Raw genomic sequence first — 26412 nt, 5'->3', positions numbered from 1 at the left:
CTGAATACAGAGCTCTTACATCAGCACACCCCAAAAGGAACCAACTGGTAAGCAATCTGGAGCAGAAAACTTCCCTTTATTAAGTGATTTAAAGTTACTTTGCTACACCCAGGACATCTGCTTCTGTTACTCATGTCAGCTGTTCATGGCTCAAATTCTGGAATATTTAGCAAGTTTTCTTTGCTTAAGGGATTTCAGAAAACCGTGTTTAGTAATTCTGCTTTCGTGGCACTGTCAATGGTAACATTATCATTGCTATCATGCAATGAAAGTATTAATTGTATCTTGCTGCTGTGTATGTTACATATGATTAAACTCTTTGGATTTTCTGCCAGATTTCGAGACAGTTTTGTTGTCTATTACAATGAACTCAACGGCAAATTTTGAAACATTGTGAATTTGCATTCTTTTAAATATTGCACACTTTTTCATTGATTTTGCAATGCCCTGATCTGTTTTGCACACTGAGGAGGATCTGTATCATCTTACTTAGTAAGAATCTCTCAACTGCTGTTAATGCCATCTCTTTGAATTTAATCCAAATACAGTCTATGTCATCGTAGTTAGTTTGGAAGAAATGGAGATTATCTTAGGAAGGTGTCAATCAAATTATTTATCTGCCTTTTTAAAGAGATATACTGTACTTTGCATGACCTTTTGGTTACTGAACCCTGCATCTGTCGTGATGCTATTTATTTGTTCAGGTTTACACGTTTCTAAGATGTCAAACATGTTATCATGGCCATCTTCACTTCGAGTAGGTTGAACTAATTGTTCAAAATAATTTATGAAGAAAGCACTTAGAATTTTGTGCAATATTTCATACCTACCACTGACTCTGAAAATGTATTTTTGCCAATATATTGAGTGTCACTGACACCAACTGCAATTTTTTTGAGTCAGGTACCTATTTGAGCAACTACCTCATTTAAATCTGAGCATTGGTAAGAACCAATTATTAATTTATTCTGTCTGTGAAGTATAGCCTCTACCCATACTAACTTACAGCAATTACGTACTTCAACTTAGCTACAAGACAAACTATTTTTAACAGCAAAAAGCAGTTCATCACTAACCGAATTTAATCTATCCTTTCCACACAATGTTTGTTCCTTTGTACAAAAACTTTGGCTAAACTTATCTGCGGCTGTAGTCAGCTCTCAGTATCTACAAGATGTCCTAGAAGGAATGCTCAATATTCATATTATATGACAGAAATAATGATTCAAAGCAAAAAAGGCTAGTAAATCTGGGCTCTAAAATAAATACCTTAAGAGCTATGAGCACTTTGTCATCTTTGCTACTGTGAAGTACAAGTTTGCATAGTTCTTAAGGACAGATGGCGGCAGTCTTGCACTGATCTCTTTGCAAATCCACACCTGTCATTTTTTGTTCAACTCACTGAAATTTTGCACGCTTATGTATAGGGATCCAATCTGCTTTAAATAAGTTTTACAGAATTGTTAATAAAATTTTAACGCTGTGACCAGAATTTTGAACTTTTGTTACATTATTATTTTAAGGCACACTTTTCCAGGAAATTTGGCAAATTTTTTCTATGGCAAAGTAACCTACATTAATAAATGTACAATTAAGTGCAGTAACTTGTTGGTAAATTATTTCTATTATTTTCTGTGATTTTTGTATTTGAAAATTTTTTATGGGCAAATTTTCCACATATTATCAACCATAAAACTGTTTATAATGTTTAGATTAAAATTTTGGTTCACTTAAATGTTGTTTCCATGTAAAAGAATACGTGTGCCAAATTTCACTGAAATCCTTCCAATGTGTGAGTTCCTGAAGGAGAAAACCTTGAATTGCAAAAAAATCTTTTTAAAATTTGGATGAAATGTTTTAAAATTTCTTTAATCATAACTTAGCTAAAACTGCCCATATCCATATTCCAGTTCTTCTTCATGATCCTCTGCTCCTTTGCCTAGCAATTTTTTCTATTCTGCACTGAAGTGTCCGCCTTTGCGATTCGTTGCTCTTCGATGATCCGCAGTATCTGCTCAGTGAAGACTCCAAGCGCAAAGCCCAACTTGCTGACAATGTGAAGCCTTGCCACATTCCCACCATTAAAAACTGCTGCAGCTTCCAAAGCAGAAATCTCCACTACCGTATTGGAAACAAGCACCGTCTTTGGACATATCTACCAAATAAGAGCACTGAAACTTTCATTTGGGTTCTGCATTTTGCTGTGTAGACATTTTTCTAACTGTTCTGGTGAAGCCGGTGCTCAAAAAGTTGGTTTAACCCACTTCTGACTAGCGTAACATATATGTCATGGAACAGCCTGTCATTGTTTTCTCTCGTTCGCAACAATGCCTGCGTTTGGAGTGGCTATTGTTGTATGGCTTTCAGATAAGGAGGCTTTGTTGTTCATGTTTAGGTAGGTTTCAGTCAGTTGCAAGCATTAAGTGGTCAGTGACTGGTGCTTCAAATATGGAAGACTTTTCTGAGTGAGATTATGTCTTTGAATAAGAAGTAAGTATCATTTTTTATCGCAAATTATAATACAATTTGTTTAAATTATGGTTGATTATAATGTTAAAAGTACTGAAATTTATGTTAATGGTTATCTACAAAATGCAATTCTTATTTCTGTGGCTCCAAATACAGTTTTAATTTTGTGTCGCATATACGTCACGCTAAGCAAAACAGTGAAGATAACGATTCGTTCTCTTTAGAGGTCTGTCTCTCCACGAGATCCTGGCTATTCTTGAAGGGGAGGAAGAAGATGCAACAGATATACTTATTGAACCTCCTGAAGCTAATGTGGATTCAGATGAAGATTCTGGGGAAGAAGATGGGGGAGGAAACGTCGATAATCTTGGACCAAGGCAACTCCGGGCTGGTGCAGAAGTGGTTTTAGCTAGTAAAAACAGGTTAGGTAGTGAACCTGAGATAAATTTCTCCCCTGATGATAAACCAGATGAACAGGAAAAGTCACAGATCTTAAAAACTGTAATCAGAGACTGGAAAAAAAAATTATCTGCTTAATGTTAGTTCTGTATTTCCTGAGAGTGATTATAGTAAATAGAAACACTTGTCTCCAGTTCAGTGCTTCGAATTATTTTGGAACGACGAAGTAATTGAATTTCTTCTCACTGAATTGACGAAGTATGCTTTGTTCAAGAACTGCTCATATCCAAAAATCACACATAAAGAGAGAAAAGGTTTTCTAGGAATTAGAATTCTTTCTGGCTATAATTCTTTACCTAGCAGAAGATATTACTGGGATTCTGGATTGGACATGGCAAATGAAATGGTCCACAGCACGATGAGAAGGGACAGGTTTGAAACAATTACGAGATACATTCACTCGTGTGACAACACAAAAATAGATGCTAATGACAGAATGTGGAAACTTCGCCCATTAATAAATATGCTAAGAAAAAATGTTTGCTTTCATTTTGCTAATTACAAGTTGCATACACATTTACATATTACCTCACAACTGAAAACTGCTGCTTTGCAACCATTTCCCAGCACCCAAAAAACATTAAATGAGTTATGAGACATAATTTGGCTCTACCTGTGCTAATAAGTTATGTTTTGGGTCATAATGCAATGGTGTAACAGTACCCTGAGGCCCAAACCAAGCATTGATGTCTGGATCTTCACTCTGTTCTTCATTTTTGTCCTCGGAACTAAGGCAGCAGTAATCTGGTATTCTAATGTCATCTTTAAGCTCTGGGATCTGTAAAAGATAATGATCAATGAAACTGTGTCTGAAGCTTTACTTATGTAACAATAAAAAATTATTCTCATAAAAAAACAACGAGTATCACTGCATTATTAAGCAACAAAATAACAGAATGAGCAGCAATGTCACTTTTCTTTCCAATCAGTGTGTTCAAACTTCTTAAGTTCACCAATGCAACTGATAATCCCATTCATTTCTTTGCAGAAAAACTGTAATTTATTACTCTGATATCACATATTCTGAACAGTTTGATTCAGGTACAGCAAGAATGCAGAAAAATTGTGATAAAATGCCATCTGTAGGCTAATGCTAATCTAGTTCTGTTATGAAAAGTAGTTAATAAATCTCTAAGGTACAGCTACTATCAGTTCATCCTGCACAAATTATTCTCCTGAATAGTATCCCACAGAATGTCCTATAGACTTCTTTATAGAACATCCAGCTTCACAATAAGAACATTTTTGCATACTAATTTATTATATTTTTTTCATCCACGTGTACTGTGGAGTCTAAGCATGTAATTTCAATTGGTATAAAGGAAACTCAAAATTATCTTAGTCTTTATGTTGTAAGTGTGGTCAGAATGATTTTCCCCAAATAGTGTTAGTCTGCTCTGAACACGATATTAATTTCCAAGAGTTGTATGGAGGGGACAGTCTGGAACAGCTGTTTTCAAAATAATGGGCCACCAGTATCTTTTGTGTCATCTTAGTCTTTCGAGGTGGCATGCCTGAATAAAATGTTTAAGGTTTCAAGCCAGGTCGTTTCGAATAAAATACTCTAGCTTTCAACAGCTGTCTCCTGCTGATGATGGCAACAATGTCAGCTGTTGAAGGCTTGAATATGTTATTTAAGATTCTTTTGGCTGTTGAGTACATATGGAGCTTGCAGTTTCAGCATAAAAGATACACTATTTAAATTTCACCGGAAAAATAATACCATACCTTATGTCGGATTCAAAATAATTATGATGTGCTATTTTTTTGTGTTTTGTAATCTGGTAATATCTCCACGGTCAATCGCAGAACTCATTAATTCGCTAGTAAGGTGGCTCGTGCCATTCGACTTAAATTGTCATCCAAATGTAATCCAATAAAGCTAACTCATCAACTTTTTACATTAGTTGATTGTTATCATCCTACTTTAATCACTTGGATTTTTAATGTTTGTTTTTCAACTGTACCATATAGGTTTTTGCGATGTTCAGTTTTAATCCATTTAATAAAATAAGGAAAAAATAGATTGGTACATGTGATATGTTACACTGCAAACAGGAAAAATGAAAAGATACTTCCATTGGCTTTCGGCCAAAGCCTTCACCAGAAAAGGGAAACACACACACACACACACACACACACACACACATGGAAAAAAAACAAAAAAAGAAAAAAAGAAAGAAAGCACACCACACCTCCCACACATATGATCGCTATCTCCAGCAGCTCAGACTGGAATGCAACTGTCGCATAGAATGGAAATAGTAATCTGGAGGGGAAGGGGGAGCAGGGTACTGGTGGGGGGACAAGAGCAATGTCAGGCGGAGCACGTAGGAACTAGACTGCCAACAGGCGCAGCAGCGTCAGAGGCTGTAGGGCAGGGAGTTGTTTTTTTTTGCGCGGGGGGGGGGGGGGGGTGGATGGGATGTAGAAAAGAAGGAGTGGGGAAGGGGTGTGCAAGGATTGGCAAAGGGGGGGGGGGAACAAGAATAGGTGGGAGGTGACAGGACAAATGGTGTGGCAGCCGTTGGGTAGTGGGTTTGGGGACAGTACATTACCGTAAGTCGAGGACAGGATAATTTCGGAAGCAGAGAATGTGCTGTAAGGGTAACTTGCATCTATGCAGTTCGGAAAAGCTGGTGGTGGAGGGGAGGATCCACACGGCTTGGGTAGTGAAACAGCCACTGAAATCAAGCATTTTATGTTCAGCTCCATGTTGTGCCACAAGGTGGTCTACTTTGCTCTTGGCCACAGATTGGCAGTGGCTGTTCATCCTGGTGGTAGTCATACCAATATAAAAAGCTATGCAATGATTGCAGCTAAGCTGCTGTATGGCATGGTTACTTTCACAGGTGGCCCATCCTTTGATGGGTTAGTATAAGCCTGTGACAGGAATGGAATAGGAGGGCTGGGTGGGTGGGTAGATTGGGCGGGTCTCACAACTGAACCACATCCTTCGTCAGGGCTTTATCTGTCATTGCACTGAAATGAGGGACATCCTTTCTATCTCTCCTAAAGTGTATTCTGTCACCCATCGAACCTCCACAACATCCTTGTCCATCCCTATGCCACTCCCAAATCCCAACCCCTTGCCACAAGGATCATATCCAGGCTGTAAGTGAGGGATTTTTTGATGTGCAACGGATGAGAACTGTCAAAATGCAGGTACTGTTGGTGGGTTTAATATTGACAAAGGTGTGGAAGGAGCCAGCAGAGAGGAGTAGGTCAATGTCTAGGAAGGTGGCAAGCTGGGTTGAGAAGGACCAGGTGAAGTGGATGAGAGACAAGGTGTTGAGGTTGTGAAGGGATGAAGACAGGGTGTCTTGGCCCTGAGTCCAGATCATGAAGATATCATCAATGAACCTGAAGGACTATGGGTTTGGTATTTTGGGAGGCTAGGAAAGTCTCTGTCAGACAGCCTATAAACAGGTTGGCATAGGAGTGTGTCACCCAGGTGTCCATGGCTGTGCCACAGATTTGCTTGTATACCTTCCTTTCAAAGGAGACCTAGCTGTGAGTTGGGATAGAGTTCATACGGTGTATGAGGAATGAGGTAGTGGGTATGGGTTCTGAAGGACACTGGGAAACTATGTTCAATAGCGGTATGACCATGGGCGTGATGGATGTTGGTGTACAGGGAGGTTGCATCAACTGATCAACTGTGTTGAGTAGGTAGGTTGGTTTGTTTAAGAGGGGGGGGGGGGGGGGGGGGGGGGGGGGGGGGGACAAACTGCGAGGTCATCGATCTCTTGTTCCCAGTAAAATAATTAACAAGGGAAAGCAGAAAATAAAGGAGACATCCAGTACAATAACAGGAGAAAGGAAGAACCAGAAGAACAACGGAAGGATAACCAACACTACTATGGACAAAACAGGAAAAGAAAACCACAGAGAGAAAAAAGAAACAGGTAGAAGGGGTAAAAACAAGTGCACAGATGACCGTGGCTGGCCGACCATAAGAACAAAAAGTAAAAGCCAGCCACTCAGGGACACATTAAAACATTCACCCTAAAAAGCATTAGAATGGAGAACATAAAGGGACAACCGTTATGCGCCATAACTTATATAGAATGATAAAACCCACTGTTGCATATAAAACGTAAAACTAAATTGGCTGATAGAGGCATTGTCAGCTAAAATTAATGGCAACAAGTCATGAGCCACTGTCAGCCGGGCGTCCCACCGACACTGAGGTGGGTCATCACAGTGCAGGAGGCCAATGCAGAGCTGGCAGAGAACCACAGCGTCCCTGTGAGAGGCTCACATGGAGGACTGCCACACATTCGTAGTCTCCTTAATGGCACGCAGTTTGTTGTGCATGCTGAGGTTATGCCATTTCCTTTCCCAAAGCCATAAAACCTTGCGGCATAGTACTGAATGCAGGTCAGTTGCAGAGAAGCTGATCTCCGTAAGCTGTTTCCGTGTAGCATGCTTGACCAGTATGTCGGCAAGTTTGTTGCCTGGCATTCCTTCATGACCTGGGGTCCAGACAAACACCACCGAACGACAGGACCGTTCCAGGGCATAGATGGATTCCTGGATGGTCGTTATCAAAGGATGACGAGGGTAGTACTGATTGAGAGCTTGTAGTCTGCTCAAGGAGTCTGTACACAGAAGAAAAGCCTCCCCAGGGCATGAACAGATGTGCTCAAGAGCACGAGATATAACCACCAGTTCTGCAGTGAAAACACTGCAGCCATTGGACAAGGAATGCTGTACAATATCTCCTCCATGGACATACGCGAAGCTGACGTGACCAGCAGCCATTGAGCCATCAATGTAAACCACTTCGTGGCCTTGGTTCTTGTCAAGAATTGAGAGGAAGTGGCAGTGGCCTATGTGTACACTATGGAGATGTACGTGAATGGACCTCAAGTATAGGTGGTAAGGGCAAGGATTCCAGTTGAGAAAGAAGGGATTGGATATGAACTGCAATTGGAAGCCCTGACCTGGGCAGTCGATGCAGGAGATGAACCGCCTTGGGTGGGAAAAGGAGACTGTGATTTGGATGCTTGGATGCGCAGGAGAACTATGAACGTGTGCTACATAACAGGCCAGTAGTTGTGCACGACTCACTTGCAATGGATGCACTCCAACCTGCACAAGAATGCTGGTCACCAGACTCGTCCTAAAAGCTCCTGTCGCTAGGTGAATGCCACAGTGGTGCACTGGGTAGAGTGAACGCAAAGCTGAGGGCACTGCCGAACCATAAACCAGACTCCCATAGTCAAGGCGGGATTGAACAAGGGCTCTGTAAAGCTGCAGCAGCATAGAGCTATCTGCACCCCAGTTGGTGTTGCTCAGGCGGCGGAGGTCATTGAGGTGCTGCCAGCACTTCTGCTTACACTGAGGAAGCCAAGTCAATCGGGCATCGAAAACCAGTCCTAAGAATCAATATGTCTCCACTACAGTGAATGGATCATGATTAAGGTAAAGTTCTGGTTCTAGATTAATGCTACAATACCAACAGAAGTGCATAACACACGACTTTGCATCCGAAAACACTGGATACTGTGGGCTAGAGCCCATGACTGCGCTGTGTGGATGGCTCCCTGTAGGTGCCGCTCAGCTACACCAGTACTGGTGGAGCAGTATGAAGTGCAGAAGTAGTCTGCATACAGAGAAGGTGAGACTGACAGCCCTACAGCAGCTGCTAGACCATTAATGGTCACTGAAAACAGAGAGAGACTCAATACAGAGCCCTGCGGGTCCCCATTCTCCGGATATGGGGGGAACTATGGTAGGCATCAACTTGGATACGGGAAGTATGAAGTGACAGGAAATTCCGGATAAAAATCTGGAGTGGGCCTCGGAGACCCCACTCGTATAATGTGGAAAGGATATGATGTAGCCAGGTGGAGTCATACACTTTTCGTAAATAAAAAAAGATGGCAACCAGGTGTCGGTGTCTGGAAAAGGCTGTTCGGATGGCAGACTATGGGCAAGATTATCAGTGGTAGAACGACCCTGGTGGAAGCCTCCCTGACACGGAGCCAGTAGGCCACATGACTCCAGGACCCAACCCAATTGCCGACACACCATAAGTTCCAGCAGCTTACACAGAACGTTGGGGAGGCTGATGGGCTGACAGCTATCCATATCAAGTGGGTTTTTACCGAGTATGAGCACCGGAATGATGGTGCTCTCCACCATTGCGATGGAAAGGCGCCATCACACCAGATCCAATTGAAGATGAGGAGGAGATGTCGCTTGTAGTCAGATGAGATATGTTTAATCATCTGAGTGTGGATCCGATCTGGTCCAGAAGCTGTGTCGGGGCAATGTGCAAGGACATTGAGGAGCTCCCACTCAGTAAATGGGGCATTATAGGGTTCACTGTGGCAAGTAGTGAATGAGAGGACTTTCCCTTCCAGCCACCGTTTGAGAGTGCGAAAGGCTGGGGGGGGGGGGGTGGGGGCGTGTAAAGGGGTAATTCTCCGACGCAGAGGCTCAAGCATAGTGCTCAGCAATCGCGTTTGTGTTGGTAGATAACATGCCATTTATGTTAACACCGGGAACACCTGTGTTTTCTGCCACAGAAACGATTGCTGTAGTCACCTGCTCAACCATCACATAGATGTTCCCGTGTGGGGTACATTCAACGATCACAGCAGAGGTGAAAGTTTCCCAGTGCGCCTTGTTTAAAGCCCATCTGGGCAGGCGACTGTGGGCTTGACACTGGGGCAGTGACAGGAGGATGGGGAAGTGGTCACTACCGTGCAGGTCATCATGTGCTCTCCACGGGATAGAATGGAGAAGTCCTGGGATGCAAATTGATAAATCAATGGCCAAGTAACTACCTTGGGCCACACTGAAATGTGTGGCAGCCCCAGCATTTAGCATTTAAGAGGCAGAGGTCAGACAGACCGTAAAGTTTCGACATATCTGCCTCTGCCAGTATGCACGGTGCCACCCCACAAGGGGTTATGGACGTTACAATCTCCCAGAAGTAGGAAAGGTTTCGTGAGCTGAGCAATCAGTGCAGTTAGAACATTCAGGGATACTACACCATCTGGAGGAAGATATACAACACAGACAGTTATTTCCTGTGTAGTCCTTATTCTGATAGCCATAGCTTTGAGAGGGGTTTGAAGGGGCACAGGTTCACTACAGACTGAGTTTAGGACAAAGGTACTGGGGCGAATAAGAGACGCTGCCATCCTTAGCCTGACGTTCCTCCCATGGTGGGACCAGGGAGGGGAAGGGAATGATTTGGGGTCGTACTTCTGTGCATTGAATTGAACTCGTGAATACTTAGAGACTGCTGGTGCTTTACCACCAGCAAGACATGACGTACTATGCTTCATCGCTCGTCATCCACCCTGATGCCACCCATTCTGACCAGGGGCCCTCCCCACGGGCGCCACCCAGCCACAGCAAAGGTCACCTGACAGGATGGCCATTGCCAGGAGTCCCGATGCCCCAGGGGGATGGGCATTTACCCCTTGGCATACATGGGGAGTTAACAGTGCACGCATCAGCGGAGCAATCCCTTTGTGGTCAGGGGGCTACAACCAACAGGGTACATGGCGGCCCCACCACAACGGACTGGCTACCTTGCTGGATATCGGGTGCAACCAAGCAAACAAGTACATCATCATCGTCAGCATAGAAAATGATACTGCACAGTTGATGGATAAATAGGCACCCATGAGGGTGACCTCACCCAACAGTTGGAAAATGAGCAGAAGTGCAGACCCTCATCAATGAAGGATGCGATAGGTCTCAGTGCATGATGAACACGATGCACCATGTAAGGCACCCTTCCCCAATTGGCTCGCTCTTTGGGAAAATTTAGAAAAATGGGGGTCCACCACAAAGGCCAAAACGTGTGACTTCCTTTAAGGCACCTCTTATGACAGCCAGGAATACCTTGAGCCTATTCTAACCCTCAGACCTGCAGGGGGCTGTTAAGTAGGGATGGGAATTTTGTAAAGTCAGTGAAGAAAATAGTTGGTATCTTTCTCGTGGTATACTAGATTATGGGCAGTTGGTTGGAGATGCTGCTCAATTAGGGCCAAAATTATTTCAGTGGGAGCACAATAACCAGCTACAATGGAATGTCCAGGATTGTTCAGTTTGTGGATTTTGAGGAGCATGTAGAAGGTGGGTGTGTGGGTTGTCATAGGGGTGAGGAGGGAAATGGATCCAGGGGAGTGCACAAGGCTTAAAGCAAGGACTGGAGGTTATGATCGACTTCTGGGATGGGACCACTCCAGCATAGTTTATAGGTGGAGGAGTCAATTGGCAGAGTCCTTCCATCAGGTAGTCAATGTGATTGATAACAGTGGTGGAACCCTTGTCTGCAGGATTTGGTTTTTGAGGTTGTGTATGGCTGTCCTTTCTTCTCCTGGAAGGTGACCAGAGGACGGTTAGGTGGGAGGAGGAGGAGGAGGAGGAGGAGGAGGAGGAGGAGGAGGAGGCAGGATAACAGTTGGATAGTGGTATGAACTGGGAGAGGCAAGGTTCAACGATGGGATTAGATTGGCTTTGGCTGGAGGGCTGGTGGCAAAGAAGTGTTTCCATTGCAGACACCAGGAGAAGGAGAACAGATCTTTCACCTGTCCAACATTGTTAAATTTGGGTGTGGGGTTAAAGGTGCAGTCTTTGGACAAGACAAACTCCTGTGGGGCTGAGGGTTTTGATGGAAAGGTTGAAAGAAGTGTTACAGGAATGTTTCGGGTCTGGATTTGGGGGATGTAGCAAGTTGAAAAGGAGACCCAGGCAGGGTCTGGGTGCTATGAGCAATTAACAATGACGATAGGAGTTGGATAGTGATACCCCAAGGCATCAGCTGGATGTCAACAGGTTGGATAACTTATGGAGATGAGGTCTGGAATGCACCTCCAGGTGCAGGAGAGCAAAGGACTCAATTTCAGAAATGTGATGTACGTCGGAGGGATTGCACAGTAGCAGTCTTTCCATTGTGCATATCTGCAATGTAATGTGTCATCTTTATGGTGAGTGGCACTCTATCTTTTCCTTATATTGTTGATATTCTAACTTGGAGTTTCCACTGTGATATAATCCATTTAACCATTACTAGTTTCTCAGAATATTGAAGGAACTAGAAATTGTTTCTGCATCACTTCCTGACAAGTTCCACATCACAAATTGTTGTATTCATGATCTATGAAACAAATATTAATATAATCTAATATAGTCATGCACGTATCTCATCTGCTAAATGAACTAATGGAGAATTTATATGTACAGGTAACTCATTTGTGTATGAATATAAACAGGATTGGCCATGAAAAAGAGTTTTGAGGTATACCTTGTGAGATACTTTACCCCATATGGATTAATAAATCCTAGTGTGAGGGGACATTTACTCTTTCTCTACTGTTCTGCAGGTATGATTTAAGCCATTGCAGAGCAATATTATTAATCTCAAAATTATCTAATTTGTAGAAAAAAAAGCAGCATTTATCAAGTCAAAGGCCTTTGTAAGATCATAGAAGATACCTGCAAAGTTTGCTACTTTGATCTAATGCTTTGAATATCTTTTCAAAAAAGTTGTTTACTGGATTCTTCGTGCTTCCTCATAGTTGGTTACTAAGACAAATAGACTGTATAATGATATACAGTACAGCATACAACAGACAAGGTTTTCTTTTACCAAATACTTGGAGGCTATAGATCCATATATAGCCAAGATTACCAAGGCACTGCCTTGTGAGGCACTAGGTAACATACATACCAATAAACAAGATTATAAATTTCAACAGGATTAGAAGAAACCCTGAACTGGCAAAAAAAGTGAAGAGGATTATTATCGTGACCATAACCAAATGGCACAACTTTACGAAAGATGAAAGAAGGGGCTGATTGTTACGACAGATTCTGAGGTTTCACGGAAAGGTCAGTTTGGTAATGGAAGGAAGTGTGATGTGTAACAACTGTAGAGCAATAAACAGTTTCAACAGGATGGAGGTTGCACTAGTTACACAGGTATGAAAAGGCTTGCAAAGGATGTATTATGATGGACAGCTATAGTAAACTAGTGTGGACTGAAACCACAAAAGTTACAGCCACATATGACAATCTTCATGAGAAACACACCACATTGTTCATGGAAACATAATATCTCCAGCAAAAGATACCATATTATTCATGATAAGTTGGTACTTAAATCAGCATCCTAAGATTTTTGTTTCTGAGGTAAAGACAGTTGTTTATTTTTCATTAATAAGAGAAAGGTACATACTCCACAGCATATCAGTTTTATGTTTCTCATTACTGGTACAGAAGCTTTCTCTGAGCAATGAGACAAATTCTGAAAGGCATGAAGAGACTACTTATTGTATCGCTATTGTAGGGCATGTTCTGAGGCATCAAGGGATCACTAATTTAGCATTGGAGGGCAGCGTGAAGGGTAAAAATCTTAGAGGGAGACCAAGAGATGAATACACTAAGCAGATTCAGAAGGATGTAGGTTGCAGTAGGTACTGGGAGATGAAGAAGCTTGCACAGGATAGGGTAGCATGGAGAGCTGCACCAAACCAGTCTCAGGACTGAAGACAACAACAACAACATTGTTACAAAGCATAACTGAGCATCATTTTTCCAATTTGAATCACTCATTTTCCCTTGTTCATTGTTCCTTCATTTTTTCTTATGTTAGGAAATAACCCGAACTCTGATATCATGCAGTTTATTGTTTCTGTGAAGTATTTCTCCTCTTCACAGAGCACTATATCCTGTCTAACTTCAACTCTGAATGCTTTAAATCTCCACACATCAAGACAGACCAACCATTTTTATTCTATTAAGTACAATTATCTTTGTCAGTCAGAATTAATATTTTATTTATCATTCTGCCTTAAATATTTTTTGGCAATACTCTGTTACCTGATCAAAAAGAGGATGCTGAGCAAGATAACCCACATCTTTTCCTGATTCTGGATTTCTTACATAGTCCTTAATAAATGTGCCAACTGTCATCAGCTTTTGACTCCAGTCAGGATGCAAGTAGTGAGGACCTAATTCCACAGGAACAGTGCGGGCACCAGCTTTAGCTTGGAGATAAGTGAAGTCAGTCCATCGCTCCATAGCTGGCCAATGGGACATGCAACCTAAAAAAAAAGAAGACACATACTGTAGGACACTAATTACTTTTGTAGTCATTATTCAGTGTTTGTGAGCCATATAAATTAACAATGGAAGACATGGCAATATAAATTAAACTTGCATTACTAAAATTTATATTACTAAAACTAGCTCCTTGATATGACGCCTATGGCGTATAACTAGTGGTGCGCTTTACATGATATACACTGTTGATAAGCTATATGTAGACATTTCATTCATTGCCGCTATAGGCAAATGAAGTAATTTACCCAAGTTGTAGGGCACCCTTTGGGCTGCAGGCATGCAGGTTTTCTGAAATGGTCAAGTTTGTGATGTATTTGTCCTCTTTTGGGCTAAAAGTGGAGCATAAATGCAATAATGGAAGCACTGCGAATTATCATCATAGAAACTGTTGAGCTCCACATGCCACTGATGTACATGGTAATCAACTGACATCTTACAGCTCAACAATTCTGGAAGAACACCAGCCACTAGTGGTGGCATTATGGTTTTGTCCATGTTGAAGGCAATCTTGAGTGATTTGCTTACAAAGAATGAAGGAGGAAAGATAGGGGTTTAAGGTGCTTTCAGTTACAAGTTAATTAATGATAGAGCACAAGCTCAGGTAAAGAAGGAAATCAGCCATGCCCTTTCAAAGGAACCATGCTGCCATTTGCCTTAATCAATTTCAGGAAATCAAGGAAAACATAAAACTGTATGGCCAAATGGGGCATTTGAATTGATGACCTCTTCCATAGAAGTCCTGTTCATTCCGATTTGATTACAAAACCATCCTTGAAGATCACATTCACCTCCCTATTAAGATTAGCTGTAGGAGACTGTGTTGTATCTTACAGAAAAGTGTCTACAAATGGCTCAACAGACAGCAAATAATACTTCAAACCACTTTCTTGATATCTCAAATGTAGGAAACCACGTTGCTTTAAATTCACTCATTACCTCAAAGCATGGGTACACAACTGATTAACTTACTTTTTTGTGTTTCATTTCACAGTAGGGACTGGGCCTGGTCTTCAAGTTGATTAGATGCCTCAATACCGTATTTACTCTAATCTAAGCTGCACTTTTTTTCCAGTTTTTGTAATCCAAAAAACCGTGTGCGGCTTAGAATCGAGTGCAAAGCAAGCGGAAGTTCTGAAAAATGTTGGTGGGTGCCGCCACAACTAACTTCTGTCGTTGAATATATGTAGCGCTACATAGGCATGCTTTTTATGCACAAAGATAAATACTGGCACCAAAACCTCTGTGTCATTAAATAAATTTAAAAAAAGGTGGAAGACGAGCTTTTTTTCTCCGCCCCGAGTTTCGACCACTGCATTTTCGTACATTATCCAACGAAGTAAATACAAATTCCGTATTGTTCATCTCCGAATGTAGCAGCATTTCAATGTACTATGAAAATCCGACTGGCAAGACTGTTTGGGATGTTTGTCAATATGGCCAACTCTACGTTCTGAATTTTTTTCTACCTGTGAGAAGAGATGGTTGCTAATAGGAACTTTTATGAATTGTGACTCACATGCAGTATTCTCTTCACCATAAGAATAATAGAAATATAAACATTTTGCCATGTATTGTTTCGTGTTTGCTGCTATCTCATTTAAATCCTGTCTGCCTAATAAACTACAAAACTAGAGTGAGACAACAGCAGGCGCGGAAGAATATACATATCATGTCATGTTTATATTCGTATTATTCTTATGCCTAATAGTGATACAGTCAGAAATGAAGCACGGCAATTGACTAGATTTTTAAATCTAAGATGACTAATTTCTGTGCAGAATGTAATGTACTAAAGAGGCGCCTGCAAAGATTTTCAAACGGAAATTTTTTTTCGCTAAACTCTCGTTCAGAACATCTTCTATCATACGCAGTCTATTATTTGGATCTTGTTGATCATTATCAAATAAAGCAGCCGTGTAAGTAACAACAAATAGCAGTCTTTTGCCATTGTTTAGCTAATGAGATTATTCCTCTTTTTTAATTGTAAGCGGCGCTAGCACGCACAAAACCAAGCCATGCCGCGAGCGGCGACAGGCCATAAACACGCACTATCAGAATGCGACAAACAATGCATGACACAGTACGGTAATGCATTTTCAGCTTAGAGTGACGTAAACACCTATAACAAAACGGCGCTTATCAGATCAAAGAAAAATAAGCAATCAGTTCAAACCAGACGAAGCACATGAAAAAGGAAGGGTACCCGTATAAATACGGTTGGTGCGCCTGACGAATAGCAATGGCTACCTGGTAAAGCTTAACTACTAAGCTTACGACTCGAACCAAACTATTGTAGCTGTATCATCATTCATTAGCCCTAAAATGTGTCTCATATTACAATGGACCAACTTTGTTTCGATTTGGAGATGCGGCCTAAAACTTTTGTCTCCCCTTTAATTTCGAGTCTCAAATTCCAGGTGCGGCTTAGATTCGGGAAAATTTTTTTCCCTTGATTTCGACTACATTTGAGACTTTTGACCACATCAAATTTTGGAATTCTGTACCATGTAATGTACCATTCTAATGCCTGCAGGGATGGTCATTTGTAGTAAATAAATTTTCCAATAATTTCATTAACAAGTAATTTATAACCTCACAATTATGAACAAAGAACCTGTTTCCACAAGGAGTTACAGTTTCCTTGGAAAACCTCTTAACATATGCTTGTCGACATTCCCCAGAATTAGCCCCACCTTCACCCTTATGGTAACAGTTCAATTCGCCTTTGGGTTAATTCTCTATTGCTGCAGCCTAAAAGATCACAGACATTTTCAGTTTGGATGCCTTGTTGTCTGGATTCTCTGTCACTGACGAAGTTCAGGTCATCTCTGTGCCATATTTGTGTGTTTATTCAAAACTGGCCTGGGGTGTGCCACAGATTTCCTGTCTCCCAACTGCTTGCGACTAGACGTGGTACCTTGTTTCAGTTGAACATGGGTCATTCTAGTCTCCTTATCAGCAGCCATTAAGCAGGAACTCTAGTGACTATGAGGCTGGGTGACTGAACCAATTAAAACAAGCACTTGAACCAGACTCCTGTTAGTAGTCACGAAACACAATGGCTCCTTCTGACTAAGTGGTGATTTTAAATCAGAAGTCAATGCCTAGGCACGAGTAGAAACTTGCCCTGTACCACATCCAGAAGGCCACATCACAAAGCTTGTCAGAGGAGAGTATTTCTCTACAATCCACCTAGCCAACCCACATTTGCAAATACTACTGGATGAGGAGCTGAAAAACATCTTAGTTATCAACACCCCCTTCGGCTTGTACAAATACAAGCACTTTCCTTTTGGGATCTCTTTCACTCCCGCACTATTTACTACATTAGATGATACAGTACTGAAGCACCACTTAGACAAATGCCAGTTTTTCCAGGAGCAAATGGAATACCTCGGGTACTTGCTATACAAAGAAGAGATCCCACCCACTAACCACAATGTAGCGGCTATCAGCCCTCTACACCACCCTTGAAACTTATAACAATTGTTATTTACAGTTAAACCCCACCCCCCACAAATGGTCAATATCATGCAACCACTAAATCAGTTGTGGAAGAAATGTGTTCAATACAAGTGGACAGCTGTCTGAATGACCCTTTACATAGTTAAATTGTACGCTTCATTTGGCACCTTGCCTTACATAATTTCCACCATCACATCCACTGCTTATGGCCACAGATTCCTCTGTATGACAGTGGTGCCGTGTTGGCTCATAGAAATAATGATGATGCTGAATAATCCATAGGCTGTGTTTAAAAAATACTGATACCTGCACAAAAGAACAGTCACACAGAAAAGGAGGCATCAGTGATTGTATTTGCAATTAAGAAGTTCCATGTATACCTGTTCAGTACTAAGAACACTTTAATCACAAACCAAAACCACTGCTAGATTTCTTCAGGCTCCAGCCTTCCAGAGTGAACAGCACTGACTCCAACATTGGCACTTTTCCTGAAATTCTTCACTTATGCAATGACGTGCAACGCAACAGAGCAACACGCAAATGCAGACACTATCTCATCTTCCTGCAGGATCAGATCCAACCTCTGACCAGCAAGGAAGGAATCTTATTCCCACTGCGCACGCGCACACCTGCGCATATCACAACCCAATATTATGACAATTCATGTGCTATGTGCTCAATCTTGTCGCCCACACTTTTTGAACAACAAAAATCAAGAGTTCCAGGCCATATGGTTGGCCTCAGCATGGGGCCTTTCACATGGTTTACAATTCTCTGCTATGACATCATGGGTCATGCATTTTCCTGGATGTAGTAACGCAGTTCAGTGTCTTGGGATTTCTTGTTGACAAAAGGGGACATGGCTGTCCCATCTTCGTCTGAAGACTTGCTACATGACTCTTATCCATATTTACTGGGTCCTGGTTTTTTCCAGACTGGACTATGGTTGCCAGGTTTGTCTTGGCAGCTTCATCAGCTGTGAAACTGTTAGGCCCAGTCCATCATTTTGGTGTGCATGTGGCCACCAGTGCCTTTCGGACTAGTCCCATAGATAGTCTCCTTGCCAAACTGAAAATCTTGCTTCAGATTCGATTGAACACTTCATGTACTTAAGAGGGGTATTGTCCACCTGATTCTTGCCCTCGGATGGGATTACCAGTTGGAATGTGCCTGCCAAGATCCCGGTCTCCTCTCCCTGGACTGCATTCCCCATGTCTTCTTGTGCACTCACCCTGGATAGTGCTCAGCTATTAAATTAGGACTGGTGTCTTTTGAAGTGCTAAACTCTATCACCCACATGACCTTTCAGCATCTGTTACATCCAATTCAAGAGTTCCAGGGTTCTACCATCTTTTACACAGGCAGCTGTAAAACTGTGGATGAGATTGGTTTTACATCTCGTGCTGATATGGAATGCCATTAGCTGCCACAAACATACAGCGTGTTTACGGCAGATCTGACAGTCTTTAGCTGTGCCCCCCATTTTATGAAACAGGACTTCCTTGAATGTGTTTTAATACGTTTTGACTCAATGAGCAGTCTACAGGGTATTAACAATACTGATCTAGTCACCCTTTAGTCTGCATTATTCGTGAACTTCTCACTGACCTTGGTCGTGCTGCCTGCTCAGTGGTATTTCTCTGAGACTCAAGTCATGTGAGCATCCTGGGGAATGAACAGGCCAACCATATGGCTAGAGGGACTTTACTCCCTGCTTGTTGGCTTTGCTGACCCCACGTGTGGATTTCCAGGTGCACATGAGATCTCTGCTTGCTTGGAAATGAAACGACATCTCGTGGGCTACTGCCTTATCTAATAAACTCCCCACAGTGAAGGAGCCTACTGCAACAGGGTGCACTTCCTTCTATTTCTCGTGGAAGGAATCTTTAGTCCTATGTCATCTCCACATCGGTGAGACCAGGTTAACCTGTACTTTCCCATAGTTTTCTTCCGTGTAACGAGACACCTCACAATTTGGTTGTGGAGTCTTACAGGCAATAGCTCATACCTTTTGGCCCTCCATGCTAAATATGGACTTCCAGACTTAGTGCATCTTAATATTGGCAGATACTCCCCGGATGGTTGAACTGGTTCTTTGTTTTCTCCACGAAAGTGGTTTTTGTTCACTGCTACAAAGTTTTAATTTACCTCCAGAGCAGATGCAGGGGCAAGGCAGGGCAGTTATGCTAAATCTAGGGGATCCCTGATCCTACCTCCTTGACCATTCATTGTACTCTTTCATCCCTCTAACTCTATTTTAATTGTTTTCAGATTTGATTTGCATCCTGTCTGCTGTATCCAATTTTCTGTTCTGGGTGTCTCACTTCGTTGAATAGTAGGTGCTCTTGACTGTAATGGATCAGGGGTGGGATAGCTGTGGGTGGCATGATTCCTGTTGCAAGCAGAGCCCCCGGGGACGCCCACCTGATGACTTCCCTGTCTTCTTCAACTTTCATCTATTACTGTCTGTACAAAAGATATCCAGTACATTTTTAACCTCCTTGCTTTTTTTGTTATGAATCTCCTGAATAGATCAGAAAATTTCCTTAGTGGACATCGCTACCTCCAGATGAACCTTTCTGGGATTTTGGGACTGATGACCTCATTGTTTGGTCCCTGCCAATCGACCATTTTCAGAATGTGTTTCGACTCGTGTTGAAGCAACAACAGCCCCCCTTCCACTCTTTCTACAATATTTATAATAAAGTGATTAGTTTTTAGGATATTCATGTAGAGGAAATATATATTACTGTGTGAGCCAAAAGTTTTGTGCTGCCATTGACATTCATCATTGTCAATTAACCAACAGAGCTCAGAGCCTTGGGCTGCCAACTGAGGAAAGAGAGAAACGGGGAGGGGGGCGGGGCAGTGGCAAGACCTGCTGCAGCTTTACTGATGACAACATGAAAAATGTTTAGTGTAGAGGGAGGAGTTGGACAGCAGGGGAACTCTTACGTTATATTATGTTAGTGTACAGTATAGAACTGGTAGGTGAGGTGTGTTTAGGGAGTGGTTGACTGACATCTGCACAGGGTGAGCGGGCCTTGATGAGGCAATACACTTGGGTAACAGGTCAAGAATAGCGATCTGCACATATACAGTTGATGGTGGTATTGCGTACACAAGGTAAAAAAGGCCAGTGCATAGGAAGAGCTGTCTTTTGTCCTCAGGTGATTCATGTGAAAAAGTTTCCCACATGATTATGGCTGCACAACAGGAACTAGCATACTTCAAATGCAGAATAGTAGTTGGAGCTAGATGCATGGGGCAATCCACTTCAGAAATCGGTAGGGAATTAAATATTCAGAGATCCACAGTGTCAAGAGTGCCAGGAATACCAAATATTAGGCATTACCTATCAGTATGGACAACACATTGGCCAACAGCCTTAATGACAGAGCAGTGCCATTTGTGTGAAGTTGTCATTGGTAACAAACAGCTCTGCAAATAACTGCAGAAATCAATGTGGGATGTACGACAAATGTATCCATCAGGACAGTGTGACATAATTTGGTGTTAACAGGCTATGCCAACAGGAGATCGACTCAAGTGCCATGGGCTGCAGCGGCCCTCCTCGACTCGTGACTGTACCGTTTTGACCCTAAACACCTGGAAAACCATGGTCTTGTCTGATGAGTCCTAATTCCAGTTGGTAAGAGCTGATAGTAGGGTTCAAGTGTGGCGCAGACCTCACAAAGCCAGGGACCAAAGCTGTCAACAAGGCACTGTGCAAGCTGGTAGTGGCTCCACAATGGTGTGGGCTGTGTTTACATGGAATGAACTGGGTCTTCTGGTCCAACTGAACTGATCACTGACTGGAAATGGTTACGTACGGCTACTTGGAGACCATTTGCAGCCATTCATTGACTTCATGTTCCCAAACTATGGAAGTTTTATTGGTGATAGTGCGCTGTATCACCAGACCACAGTTGATCACGATTGGTTTATAGAACATCTTTGACAATTTGAGGGAATGATTTGGCCACCCAGGGTGCCCAACATGAATCCCATTGAACATTTATGGGAAATAATTGAGAGGTCGGTTCCTGCAAGAAATCCTGCACTGCAAACACTTTTACAATTATGGGCAGCTATAGAGGTAGTGCGGCTCAGTATTTCTGAAGGGTACTTCCAACGGCTTGTTGAGTCCATGGTGCACTATGCCAGGCAAAAGCAGGTCTGTATTAACATTAGGTTTTATCACCTTAGTACATTGGGAAGGGGTAGGATATGGAGTAAAATTAAATCATAACGAAGGAAGGTACAAGTCAGTTACAGTAGAAAAGGGGGAAAAGTATACATGATTTGATGACAGAGGATTAAATGGGGCACGCCCAGAAGATAGTGTTCAGAAAGACGAGGTACAGGGACTAGTGGAGATTGAGAACAGAGTGGTTGCATTTATGAGGAATGAGCTATATTTCCATATACTCCAGAAAAAGGTACAAGTTATGAGAGCAGAATCGTCAAGAAATAACATTTTTTATTGTAAAATTTTTGTCTTTTGTTCAGAAGTCCTACAGCCATAAACTAACACTTCACGTTAAAAGCCTCTTCATTCAACACACATGAAATACATACAAAGCTGAACAGCCCACCTCAGTGAAGAGTTCTCTTCTTAGTTGTACCTACACGAACAGTTTCTGCAAATGTAAATATTTCATGAATAGTAAGACCCAGTATCCCCCAGAAATGAAGAATTATAAATCAGAAATAAGTGCAGGATATGGGAACTGAACTGATAAGTCACTTATGTCCAACCAGTGACTACGATGTTTGGCTATAAAATAATGGGATTTCTGTTTTAAAACTTTAGATTAAAAAAAAAAAAAAAACATATTTAGTTACTCTCATCCTCAACATACTCCCCTTCATCTATCCCTACAATGCTCCATGCGAATTCTCCATTGATGGTAACAGTGCTGGAAGTATTCCTCTGTGAGCTGCTTCATGACACCTGCCACTTTTTCTTTCAGAACTTCAATGGACTGAAATCTTGCTCCTTTTAATGCAGATTTGACCTTAAAGAACATAAAGGGGTAGTGTTGATTAATAGGAGCCCAGTGAAGACAATTCTGTGAATATTTTTTTTCCACAGTCATTATTACTTGAAACTTTTTGGCAGATTTAAACTGTGTGCCAGACTGAGACTCAAACTTGGGACATTTGCCTTTCATGGGCAAGTGCTCTACCAACAGAGCTACCCAAGCGCGACCCATGACCTTTCCCCATAGCTTCACTTCCACCAGTACCTCGTCTCCTACCTTCCAAACTTCACAGAAGCTCTCCTGCAAAACTTGCAGAACTAGCACTCCTGGAAGAAAGGATATTGCAGAGACCTGACTTTGCCACCGCCTGGGTGATGTTTTCAGAATGAAATTTTCACTCTGCAGTGGAGGCAAAGGTTCCAAGGTAGTCTTGGTCTGGCACACAGTTTTAATCTCCCAGGAAGTTTCATATCAGCAGACACTCCACTCCAGAGTGAAAATTTCATTCTGGATCATTATCAGTGTTCGAATTTGTTCATTTGTGCATTTTTGTCTTATAATGAAGTTGGGCCCATCCAATGCTTGGATTGGTGCTTAGTTACTAGGTCATAAGCGGAAAACCAAAATTTGTCACATTATCACTCTTTCCAAGAAATCAGGGTCATTTTCAGTGGTATTCAAAGTGTCAGTACAAATCTTTTCATAAGATTCTTTAATTTGATCGTGACGATTTTCAGCGCCAGTTTTGCACGCACTTTTCTCATGTTAGTTCAGTTGTGTAAAATTTGCCGTGCACCGTTTGTCAATTACTACATTTTCAGCAATTGATCAGATAATCAACTGACAGTCATATCGAATCAGATTATGCACTTTTTCAATATTTTCATCCTTTTTTTTATACCGAGACATTTTCATCATCATCTCTGCCATCTTGGAAACACTTGAACCAGTCAAAAACTCGTGTACCTGATGAACAGGCTTTGCCATACACTTCTTTAGTAAAGGTAGGTTTCCGTAGCAAGGTCAGTCCTTTATGAAATCAACCAATGGTCTTGATCTTGACATCTCAGATTTTCATAATTTTTTTGTACATTTATACTAGTAGTTGAATGAAACATTTTTGACTGTCAAGAGAGCGATGTATGATGCCTTTAATGACTACTTTAGCAGAATATTACACATGATATTTCACAGAACCCAAAGAAATTCTGGTCGTATGTAAAGGCTGTTGGTGGCACCAAAGTTAGCATCCAGGCCCTAGCGAATGAGACAGGAACTGAAATTGAGGGTAGCAGAGCAAAATCTGAAATGCTTATCTCTGATTTCAAATTGCCCTAGTTTAATCCTTGTACCACTGAAAAGATGAATGAAATAAGTATTCATGTCAGTGATGTTGAGAAACATTTGAAATTGAACAAAGCTCCAGGACCCAATGGAATCCTTGTCAGATTCTATGCTGAATTTGCAGCTGAGTTTAACCACTCTTCTAACTATAAACTATCATCGATCCCTCAAACGAAAAATTTTGCCCAGTTCTTTGGGGGGGGGGAAAGCTCATGTCGCACCTGTCTACAAGAAGAATAGTAGAAGTGATCAGCTTGTTGTAGGACTTTTAACATATTCTGAGTTTGAACATAGGCATCTCAAACAGAAAGACCTCCTCAATGCCAACCAGCATGGATTCCAAAAACATCAACCATGTGAAACCCAACTTGCACTTTTCTCACATGACTTACTGAAAGCTTTGGATCAAGGCGGTCAGGTAGATGCAGAATTTCTTGATTTCCAAAAAGCATTAGACTCACAGTATTTCTTGACTTCTGAAAAGTGTTCAATTCAGTATCACACTGATTCTTATTGTCAAAAGCAGATTCATATCAGGTATCAAATGAAATTTGTGGCTGGACTGAGGACTTATTGGTAGAGCGAATGCAGCATGTTACCTTGGATGGAGAGTCGTAGTCAGATGTAGAAGTAACTTAGTGCGCGCCCCAGGGAAGTGTGCTGTTCATGTTGTATATCAACTACCTTGCGGACAATATCTGTAGTAAAATCAGGTTTTTCGCAAATGATGCAGTTATCTATAATGAAGTACTATCTGAAAGAAGCTGCATAAATATTGTCAGATCTTAAGATTTCAAAGTAGTGCAGAAATTGGCAACTTGTTTTAAATGCGCAGACAGGTAAAATCTGACTGCACGGGGAGATCTGACACCTCCAGGAGAACCAGAGGAGATTTGTCGTGATTCTTCTTCTTTTCTTCTGCTTCTTCGTCCTTTCCTTCATAATCTTTGGGGAGCAAGGTGGCATTTAAAGGTCTATTTGCATTGAGCACTAGAACATATGAAGAGTGGACAGCCCTGGGACCCACTGGTTGTGGGTCCATCAGCCACCGTTTGGTGTTAGGACTCACGTACGGAGGTTGTCAGGGAAAGGGATTCCAAGAGAAATCCCTGTACCAGTAGACACTGGTGAATGAAAATGCTTCTCCAGCCAGCTATGGGAAGTGGTTCCCAAGGAAGAGACTTCAGGAATCACAGGAGAGAAGGATGCTGTGAGAACTGGTTTGTGGAAGGTTGAGGTAGGGGCGATGGTCATACGTTACCATAATTAATGGTCATACACACACGATGTAGGAGTTCATATTTCTTACATGCATCATTATACAACAAACATATTTGCATTCTTGGATCTTCTTTCTTGAAAACTGGGTGAACTAGAAAACTTAGAGAATGATGTTACATGCAGATGACACACAAAGGCACATGTTTAAAGGGACTACCTTCGTGGAATGGTCGTCCACAGTTGCCACATTCTGGGTTTGCCATGCAGCAGGATGACATATGCCCAAAGCATGAACATCTGACGCATGCAATGGAACATACAGTTTCACGTCACACCTGTACATCATGGCATTCCCATCAAAGCTAAGATAAATGCGCATGTATCCATATGATTATCCTTGGGTCCTTTTTGTACATGTCTGATAAAACGTACACCTCACGGATGGAGGCGAGTCTCTAACTCCTCGTCTATTTGGAGCATAAGATCTCTGTGGAAGATGATTCCTTGTACCACGTTCAAAGCTTTTTGTGTGACAATGATCACAGGAATGTTACCTAGACAATCACATATCTGAAGGGATGTAGATTGGGCAGCAGAGGAAGTTTTAATTAATAATGACCCATTTTGCAGTTTTCCCCACAAGTTCAGCTTTCCCAAATTTGTCTTCAATGTTCCTGACAAAAAATGGTTTCATTGCAGTAAAAGTATCCTCATTAGTCCAAGTCTGGCTTGTCCCTCTTCCCACAGCGTAGCCAGGGAGGGAAACATCGTGGAGTCTTATCCTTCTTCATTATAAGAATATTTCCAATATGAAGAGACTGCTGGGGCCTGGCAGCCACCAGCAGACTAAAGTTTATTAATTGACTTTATGCATGAGTCTTCCATCACGATACCACCCACTTCAAATGGGGACTCTCCTCAATGGCATCATGCAGCCACAGCAATGGTTACCTGGCAGTAAACCATTGCACAGAGCCCTGTACCCCTAGCCATGATAGGCACATACCCCTTGGTTTGCGGTGGTGGGAGGCACATTGATACCCCCCCCCCCCCCCCCCCCACACACACACACACACACACACACACACACACACACACACACACACACAAAGAGAGCTCCAGTTCTGGTCTTCACCAGTCTACGCATTTCACCCATTACTTACCTGTAATCTTAACTGGTACAAGTGGTTTAAAATACATGGCGTAGAAACTTTCAAGTGATGGACATTCCACTGTTGGTACTGGTGTACCATGAATGCCACTGATATCTGAGGCTAACAATCTCTGCCTTTTGAATTCTGATACTGCTAGAGGTTTCATATCCACATCTGAAACAAAAGTTACCACCTGTGCACAGTACATGTTACAA

General features: G+C 42.0%; 1 protein-coding gene across 1 annotated transcript in view; it reads right to left on the bottom strand.

Moving 5' to 3' along the window:
* Nucleotides 1–26412, bottom strand: part of LOC126161740 (bifunctional peptidase and arginyl-hydroxylase JMJD5-like) — an 88832-nt gene that overhangs the window by 7457 nt on the left and 54963 nt on the right. The window contains exons 4-6 of the mRNA XM_049917779.1: nt 26207–26371; nt 13783–14006; nt 3542–3706 (exon numbers count right to left, since the gene is read on the bottom strand). Coding sequence (XP_049773736.1) covers nt 3542–3706; nt 13783–14006; nt 26207–26371 — 554 coding nt within the window. The remainder of the gene's footprint in view (nt 1–3541; nt 3707–13782; nt 14007–26206; nt 26372–26412) is intronic.

The sequence above is a fragment of the Schistocerca cancellata genome, chromosome 2, assembly GCF_023864275.1.
Source record: "Schistocerca cancellata isolate TAMUIC-IGC-003103 chromosome 2, iqSchCanc2.1, whole genome shotgun sequence".
Taxonomy (NCBI): domain Eukaryota; kingdom Metazoa; phylum Arthropoda; class Insecta; order Orthoptera; family Acrididae; genus Schistocerca; species Schistocerca cancellata.
This window is presented reverse-complemented; position numbering and strand designations above follow the sequence as displayed.